The sequence below is a fragment of the Cupressus sempervirens genome, chromosome 11 (assembly GCF_028749045.1).
Source record: "Cupressus sempervirens isolate cs-2001-9-10 chromosome 11, ASM2874904v1, whole genome shotgun sequence".
In the NCBI taxonomy this organism is placed as follows: domain Eukaryota; kingdom Viridiplantae; phylum Streptophyta; class Pinopsida; order Cupressales; family Cupressaceae; genus Cupressus; species Cupressus sempervirens.
Window position 1 is genome coordinate 480,046,910 of NC_143128.1, and position 9,553 is coordinate 480,056,462.

The following is a 9,553-nucleotide window of genomic DNA, read 5'->3' on the forward strand; positions in this document are numbered from 1 at the left end:
AGTTGGATGAGGTGGGGACTGTTCCTACCCCCTAGACTCTGTTAGTGTTACATTTTGTTGTTATTTTCTGTTCTGTTAGTTTGTTGTGGTAGTGCAGCTTGAGAAGTAGTGTACTGTTGTGGTAGTGCAGCTCTGCTGTTTTTTATCAGCACGTATGTAAAGGATCAGGACCCTACTTTTCCTGCTTATCTAGTAAAATTATAAAAGCATTATATGTCTTTTCATATTCAACTCACCTCCATAGGTCGCCTTACATAAATTATAAAGTTTCCTATATTCTCCACTTTGAACTTCTCTGAATCATCAGAAAAATTATCTTCAGCAGTCGCACAACATTACACGTCTTTTCACATTTGACTCAAATACCAACCATGAATAACCTATTAAGTTTCCTGTACTCTCCAGTTTCAACTGTCTGAATCAGCAAAATATTTATTCCTCCTCACCAGTCATGCAAAACATATGCCTGAATGTATTCAACCCTAGAAGTAAATGATGAAGCTTCACATATGCTATCCATTTTCAACTTCTCTGCATTGTCAGTAACTTTATGTCGGACTCCATGCAATAGTTGGAGATACATTTGTAGAGGAAACAAAGGTGATTGGCACCCTATATTCATAACCTGTGGACAATTTAAAGTGCTGGCAAGTAGTCCACCAAATAAGTGGAGAAAGTAGGCACAACAAAATGAAGATTAATTGTTTTGGTGCTTCCCAATCAACTGGTTGAGGATATCAATTAAATAAGAACAAAAATCATAGTCTAATAACAGAAGCAATCCTGGTTATGTACCAGGAAGGGTGAAATTTTCAGAAATAAAAAACCATACAAGAGTAAGAGAACAAAAGCATTATTAAATACTATAAACTAAATGTGTGTAAACTCCAATAAAAAAGCAAAGATTTAACAGAGACAATCCTGGTTATGTACCACAAAGGGTGAAGTTTTAAGAAATTAAAAAAACATACAAGATTAAGAGAACAAAAGCATTACTAAATTCTATAAACTAGATGTGTGAGAATTCCAATCAAATTGCAAAGAGTTTTGCCAAAAAGTTCTATAACAAAACACCATATTTCCAAGTTCTTTTACAGAATAATATTAGATAACACTCGTACAACTGAATTAGGCAAAAATAGACCTGAAGTACTGAAATTAGAACATGTACTCTAGCATTTGCAAATCACGCAATGTACTAGAGTAAACTTAGCAAGTGAAAAGCCCTCTTGACTTCATGTTCCACCAAAAAACACTAACTTCTAAACTGCCAAAACAAATAACAGCATCCCAGAAAAATACTACAGCCTCCTTCCTCTTCGTCCACCCTTCCTTCTGGTACTGTCCGTTGGAATGGGAGTCACATCCTCTGTCAGGGAAAAGCACTAAGTTAAATCCACAATTTTCTGTGCTTTTAGCATCATCCTAAACCAAATGATTTCAAGATACAAATCACATAATAACAAACATCTTCACCTATGCGGCCAATTCTCATTCCAGATCGAGCAAGAGCACGCAGTGCTGATTGTGCTCCAGGTCCTGGAGTTTTTGTCTTATTCCCACCTGTTGCCCGAAGCTTAATATGCAAGGCAGTTATGCCAAGCTCCTGCAACCAAGAGTTTGCATGTCATGTGTTTACTATTCAAACTATGTACTTCAATATGGTAAATTGGTAATTATGCGAAGACCCTTGTGTTGATAAAACCAACTGAAATATACCTTGCACCTTTGTGCGACATCTTGTGCAGCAAGCATTGCGGCATATGGTGATGATTCATCTCTGTCAGCTTTGACCTTCATGCCACCTAATACCATCAGATATGATATTTATTAGCAACCCCAAGATTGAACAATGCCAGCTTGTTATCATGACAAGAAACTTATAAAAGAGAATCATGTAGGTTTTTAAGAGAATAATTAAACCCAGAATGAGTTGACAAAGAGCTTTTACCAGTAACACGGGCAAGTGTTTCCTTTCCAGACAAATCAGTAACATGCTGTACAGGAAAGAAAATTAGAATTATATATTACTACAGGAAAACCAGGCTACTCAATGACACAAGCCACAAATTACAGCTTACCACAAATGTATCATTGAAAGAAGCAAATATGTGGGCTACACCAAACACATGCTCTCCTTCCCTAACTGCAGGTCCTAGAGTAACATTTTCCTCCTTAACTTCTCTGGTCTTCTTCTTCCCAGACTGAAAAAAATAGTTAATTATAGCAATTTAGAAATGCTCGTTCTTTCAAAACAAGTTGCCCCTGTTAATGCATAAACTTGAGGAAATGAAGCAGGGTAAAGACTGTGTCCACTAAGACCTGAACATTTACTAACACTTAGATGTTTGGACTGAGACTCGTTCCTATTAGAAATATCATGTGTCAGAATACTTATGCACACTAGACAGATACAAGTGTAACAGAGAACTGGACAGAGACAGACTAATAACAAGTTTATATACTCTTGTCATAGAGGAGAGGGAAGAAAATAAGATTGGACCAGTGAATTCATTCTTACCATTGTAAATTGTTCCAAGGCTCTCAAAGAAGATCCCTAAGTGCCTGCTGTGGTAATAAATTGAGGTTGTAAATTTGTAATTGAAGAAAGGCAGTTGACCTTGAGGGATGACTTTGTGGGATGTAACCGGAACAAAATGGTTGACTGAGTCGAATTAAAGAGGCTCCCAGGGGGGTTGGCTGTAGGGATGTGAAGCCCAACAGATCACATGAACATTTGTTTTCTCTGATCTCCTCATACTCGAAGAGTTCTGTATAAATGACTGTGCGCAGTCTATGTATGTGTGTATCAGATATTAAATAATAAAGTGATTCCCTTCTTGAGAGCAGATGTAGGCAATTGCCGAGCCACTATAAAATCGTGGTTTTATTTTGATCTTATTTGTTTTTATTTTGTTTCTATACTTGTTCTAAATTTACAATTGGTATCACAGCCAAGGCGAGATTGAGCAGAGATGGAAGAAGATGAAGTTGATTCTGTCATTGTCAAATTTCTTAGAAATTTAGGCTCAGCAGAGAGTGATGTTGTGCCTACAAAAACTATAAGAGTTTTCTATGTCCATTGGTAAGATGGCAGAGAAAACAAGCTTGAATCTGAGTCAGAAGAAGATTTAGAAGATGTCAAATTTAAGCTTAGTGCAATTCTTGAATGCACAGGTGATGCGCAGCATAGGAAAGCCACAAGACTAGCAGAAGAGGCAGAGGCAGACAAGACTAGCAATCTATTAAGGACCTGCTGTTGGTCATTTATGAAATGGATTTTCTTACTTCTGGCTTCAGCCTCAATGATCCAATTACGTCTGCTTCTGAAGTTCATAGGATGTTACAGCTGGGTTACTCTACAGAGGTCAATCCTAACAAAGAAGCACCTGCCCCTGTTTATAGATACTCATTTGGCGACAATTTCCCTGAGAGGAGATTCATTGGAAGAGGTGAGAGAGAAGCCATGGTGTCAAGCAGCAAGGGCTCTTTTGGTGTCAAAGAGGACAAAGATATTACAGCCGGAATGATGAAAGATGTGGATGGTACAAAAGATGATGCGTTGTTGCAAATGATGATACCCAAGTGGAGGTGTGGGATCACCATCTATTGTTTTATGTTCTTGATTTTGGAGAGAAGGCATGGGTATCTTATGTTATGCAAGAATCTTCTATGACAGCATTAGATCTTAGTTGCCAGATTCGTCCAACACAGGCCGGATCCGGATCCGGATTCGTGCTTGGATCCGGGCAGGATCCTTGATTCTGCCTGTGGATCCGTCAGGATCCGCAGCTGCAGTTCTGATGGATCCACAGGCAGAATCAAGGACAGATCCACAGGCATGGATCCTCAAGGATCCAGCCACAACCCGAGGATCCGCAATGATCATAATTTCATTTTGCAATTCAGTAATTCAATGTGAATGTGTTGATTTTCTTTATAATCGTGAAAATAAATCAATTATCTAGTATACTAGATTCGTAGATCCATACTAGAACCATTGATTCATGCTATGAAATGATTTAGTTTTAGAATTATATATATTTCTCTCATTTTTTAGTGTGTATATATATATATACACACCCACACACACATGCACGAATCCTCCACGAATCATAATTGGGAAAAAAATCCCAAATCCATGGATCTGACTGTCGTTTCACAAATCGGCAACTACGCATTAGATTCTTCAATGTCCTCATCATTTAGTGGTAACAACAATGAACATGATTTTTCTATATCCGAACCAACCAATCACCAAGAGTCGTTTGGACAAACAACCCACTGAACATGCAGATAGCAGGGTTGAATCAAGACAAGGCAACCTATGCCCCAGGTGTCACTACGCATGGTTCTTGGCTTGAGAGCACTCCCCGTGACTTGACTTTCTCCTCAACTTGCAGGCTATAACACTACTCTTGGGGATAATGTCGCAGATCAAAGACAGATCCTCAACCCTTGCGCACTTAGTAAGATTTTCTGTTAATTCATATACCGTACAACTTTCAGCTGAAGAAAATCATGGAAACAAAGGTGCTTTTAGACAAGAACTTAGCAGAGCATTCACAGTGGAAACAGAGTATTCACAGTACCAGCAGTCTCAAGAAGCTGCGGCTCAGGGGTATGGACAAAACTACCAAGGACAAGAAAGCACTCGAGGATATGAGTCGTATCAAGGTTATAACCAATATCTGCACCGGGAAACAGCTCAAGCATATACACAGTTGTTGGTGTGCCTTGCAGACAATGTGGGATCCAATCAGTTTCGGTCCTTTCAACAGTGTTTTATGGGTCTAATACTACGTTGTTGTCTAACAGTGAACAGAGCTCACAATTAAAGCAATTGCCTCAGCAAAACTCGCTTCATACTTTGACGCTGGAGGAGCTCAAGGATGTGGGTAAGCTGTTCGGCATTATGATTATGGACAAGCTTTTACGCAACATTTGGATAGCAGAGGACAGCCAAACCTTCTCAGCAGTGACTGACAATGAAAACGTTGTCCTGAATAAGAACAGTGATAAGAATGATGCAAACTATGTGAGCAACAGGTAGCAGTACCAAGGAGAAGATATTTATTTTTATCTCTGATTTGATTTGGATAAGACTCATTTGGAGTGTGCTGGAATAAAGTATGGCAAAGTTGAGATCTTCTCAAGCCCTATTTGTTCTCGGAGATCCGAAATAGGAAGCAAGGGATATCATAGTGAATGGCTGTGCCAGTTGGACTTCACAGGAGAGCTTGTTGAAGTTTAAAGCCCTACAGTCACATGAACTTTTGTTTTCTCCTATCTCTTTGTATTCAAAGCTCTCTGCATAAATAACTTTTTGCAGTCTATGCAAGTGTGTATCAGATATTGAACAATAAAGGGACTCCCTGCTTGAGAATGGATGTAGGCAACTGTCTAACCACTATAAAATCGTGTCTCTTATTTTGTTCTTATTTTATGTTCTTATTTTATTTCTCTACTTGTTTTAATTTAGATTGACTAGGTGGAAAATGAGCAAAGCCAAGAGGATGACTATAGCTAATTTAGTTATAGTAATAAGAACAGGTATGAGAGGTCATGGGTTGACTCTGTTGGTAAGAGAGATATTGAAAGCCATTGATTAAGTTTGTTGGTAACTGGATACAACATGAGAGCTGGTTTGTTGTGAGATGAATGAAGATAAAATGTGAGACGCCACTTGGCTCACTAGTGGAGAGCTTTGTGGAATGGAAATACCTATGGATGGAGGGGCAGAAAGTATAGGTTGATCACAAATATTGGATAAGTCGTAGCCATAAGGTAATTTGGCACCCTTTTGAGCTAGCAACGCAAAATTGTAATGGAGCTTAGAAGCAAGGACTAATTGTAATACTCTAATTTCTTCAGGATCTTGTTCAAGCTACTGTACCTCTTCAAATGCCAATTCTCGTTATTCACTTCGTAAGGAGGATCAGATAAAATTGCATGTTGACGACCTGAAAGTGGCACATTGATGGGATGTTCTTGGGAAGGTGAGTGTAAAGATTTTCCTTGACATTTTTCGATGTTTTTCTTGTGTTGTGTCCTTTTTGTTGTCATAGAAAAGGTGTTATCTCTAAGTAACCCCTGCTAATACATACACTTGAGGAAGCTAAAGCAAACTAAGACTATGTCCATTAAGAATAAAAAGATTTGCTAACAATTAGATGATTGCACAGAGATTCATTCCAATTAGAATTATCATGCGTCGTAATACTTCTGCACACTGGACGGATACAATGTTAATAGCGGACTGGACGGATACAGATTTTGTTGACGAGAAGATGGAATAAAATAGGATTGTTTTACAGGTAATTCTTACCATTCTTAGATGTTCCAAGCCTAGATCTTCTTGTGACTGGTGTCCGCCGCTGCTTGTGTTATGCCTTCTCTTCCTTCCCTCGTGGAGGAAAAATAGATTTATATACAACCCGAAGCAAAAGGCCTGAAATAAAACCCTAAAAACCCTAAAATGAAAGACTTGGTCGTATGAAGGGAAGTTTACCTATATATGGTGCTCCCAAAATCTTATGATAGTCTTTTTTTAGTTTTTCTTTTCCTCTTTCTTTTAATTTTTCTTTTCTTTTTTTTTCTTTAAATTTTAAATATATATATATATATATATATATATATATATATATAGTTAGTTAAGCTTGCCTTAGTATGACCAATTCTTTCTTATATATATATATATATATATCAAAGTTTATTAGTGTAATTTTTTCTTCTTTAGCTATCATACATTTAATATATGGAAAAATTTAGAAGTTTAAAAAGAGTTGAAAGATCAAAAAATTAAAATGAATTCATTGAACATTATATTTTGATTTTTCTTTAGTAAATAATTTAATTGGAAAATGAATGTTTCTATTATAAATCTTAAAAATTGGAGTTTATTTTATTTAATATATATTTTCTTAGAAAGGGACTTTTTTTAACAACATGAATATATGTTTTTGATGTTAATAGCAACAACAAAAACAATTGCCACATAGTGGCTAGTATTTGTTATAAGAAAAGTTTAGTTCAATTATAATATTAAATAAATTTGATAAATAGAGTAAACTAAATTTAATTATATTATAATTTTAAATATAATCAGGTATAGTAGAAACACTTTTAATAAAAGGGTAATTCGTTAAGAGGTCTATTTGGTTTTCTGTTGATTTTTTGCTAGTAGTTTCATTATTGTTGTATAGGGTCAGCCCCCTTGTTTTGGTTGCTTTTATATCAAAAACATTTTTAATAAAAGGTAAATATAAAAAAAATCATCACTAACAATTAAAAAATAAATTTAATAGCTATATGAAAATAAATTTAGTTGGATAATAATATTAAGTATAATTGAATATGGTAAGAATGCTAAAAATAAAAATAAACTAAAAAAATCAATTAAATCCTATAAAATTAATTAATAATGCTTCTTAAAAATTAACATTATATCCTATATTAAATGTTATGAGTTATTTTGTTGAAGGTTGTTTATATGAGGAATGACGATGGCGTTAGTGCAAATCGTTGTGTCTAGGGCAGCTAAGGTTTGCATGCCTTAAGCCCACTCTTCCTCGACGTGTTCTTCTTTGCTTACGAGGTTGTGGCTTCCTTGTCGCCAACTATGGATGGTTATTGATGCGTGGAGAGGGGGGTGGTGTGTTTGTGGGAGCTAGTGTGGAGTTTTTTGGTGGAAGCTTGGGGATCGGGGTCGATTGGGGGTAGGGTTGGGCCTAGGGTGTGTGGCTTTCGCTCTTTAGCTATGCATGGCGCATGGTAGTTGTTGGTGTCTGAAGGTAAGGGGACTTCATATTCTGGGGATAGGGTTTCTTTGGGTTTAGGTCATGGGGCAATCAGAGATCCTTGCATCACAAACTTTATACACTGATATGGAGATGGTTGATTCCTCTATGTTAATGTGGATGGGGCTAAAGGCCAGGCTGATAATATCCCAAATGGGGTTGATGCTTCATCTTCGAAGGGTTTTATTTGAATAAAAAAGGTGAATGGGTGTCTAAAGAGATCAGATGATTGACTAGTATTGGTTATTCAACTTGGGCAGATTTTAGAGGAATATTGAAGCAAGCATGCACTCATTTGTAAGTTTTTGGGTCTCTGTCTCTCTCTTCCTATGTTGGAACCATGGGCACATAGGATTTGGAATCCTAAGGGGGATGTGGAGATTCTCTTGACTACCAATAACTATTTTCTAGCTACGACAGACAGGAATAAGGTGTTTGAAGGTGGTCCATATTTCTTTAACTAGGTAGGGCATTTTATCAAACCCTAGAACATAGGATTTAATTTTTCTGAGGAGAACCCCTCTCGGGTACCAGTGTGGGTTCGTCTACCAAGGCTACCTCTAGAATTTTGGAGAGAGGATATTCTTCACTCGATTTCATTATTGCTTGGGAAACTTGTAGGTTCGGCTACACAGACTCAAGATCGTAAGGTAATTTCTTATGCATGAATTTATGTTGAGGTTCATCTTAATAATTTGTTGCCTTGGGTTCAACAATTGGACTATGAGACCTTACCTTTTAGATGCAAGATATGTCATGAGTATGGGCACTTACAACGTAAGTGTCCTAGAAATAAAATCTCTCAACCATTGGTTTTTATTGCTCTGGACCCTAAGGATGATAAGGGTAAGGCCCCTATGCCAGAGGGATCTACAAACAAGGAGTCCTAGTTATGCCTCGCAACAAAGGAAAAGGGAAGAACTTGGATGGATAGACAAAATGATGGCACTTTTAATAGGTTTAATGTTCTGGATGATTTGGTGCAAGAGGAAGGCATACCATTTGATCTACCCTTAGGGGTGGATCTCATCAAGGGACCCAACCAGGGGAGGTAAGGAGTCTAGCCTAGTTACTAGAAGAGAAACACGGTCAACCAATTCTTTTGGATGAGTCATCTTAGGAGAAGGATTGTGGGGGTCCTCGAGGGGGCACAACCTGGAGGCAATTCAAATAACATTGCTTCTATTCTCCTTATTCAGAAGGCGATGCCATATATCACAAAAGGTAGCAAAGCTACACCTACTTTAAGTTTACACCAAAAGCCTTTAAAAAAGGGTCCTCAAAGAAGTATGCCAAGAGCGGAAGGAAGATTGACCAGGAGAAGGTTAAGATGATATGGGAGACATTAGTTGAGTCAGGGTTTGTGAAGCCCATTGATTCCCATTTCTCTCAACCTTCTAAATAATTATTCTCTCTTGGAATATGAGGGGGTTGAATAATATCCCAAGACAAAAGGTTTTCTATAGATTGATAGATTCTCATAGTCTAGATATTGTTTTTATTCAGGAAACTAAGGTTATAGTTGATGATTTGGATTGTTGTGGGCCAAAGTTGTGGCCCCATGGTAGCTAGCAAGGAGTGGGTGCTCAAGGTAGCTCTGGTGGAATTGCTTGTCTCTGGAATCCTAGGAAGGTGACCCCTCTATGGTGGATTTCGAGTAGGTCTTCTATCTCTTTGATTGCTTCCCACTTTGAGACCGGAGAAAGGTGCATGTTCTCTAATATTTATGCTCCTAATGATTTGGAGGGTAAATC

General features: G+C 37.5%; 1 protein-coding gene across 1 annotated transcript; it reads right to left on the bottom strand.

The window, feature by feature from the left end:
• Positions 1-1,045: 1,045 nt before the first annotated feature.
• LOC149530468 (small ribosomal subunit protein uS11z-like) lies at positions 1,046-6,400 on the bottom strand. The gene is made up of 5 exons (XM_089808716.1): positions 6,329-6,400; positions 1,952-1,997; positions 1,720-1,805; positions 1,477-1,606; positions 1,046-1,369 (listed from the first exon to the last, which is right to left on the bottom strand). Exons 1-5 carry the CDS (start codon positions 6,329-6,331, stop codon positions 1,302-1,304), a joined length of 333 nt encoding a protein of 110 aa, XP_089664842.1. The 5' UTR covers positions 6,332-6,400; the 3' UTR covers positions 1,046-1,301.
• Between the last annotated feature and the right edge of the window lie 3,153 nt (positions 6,401-9,553).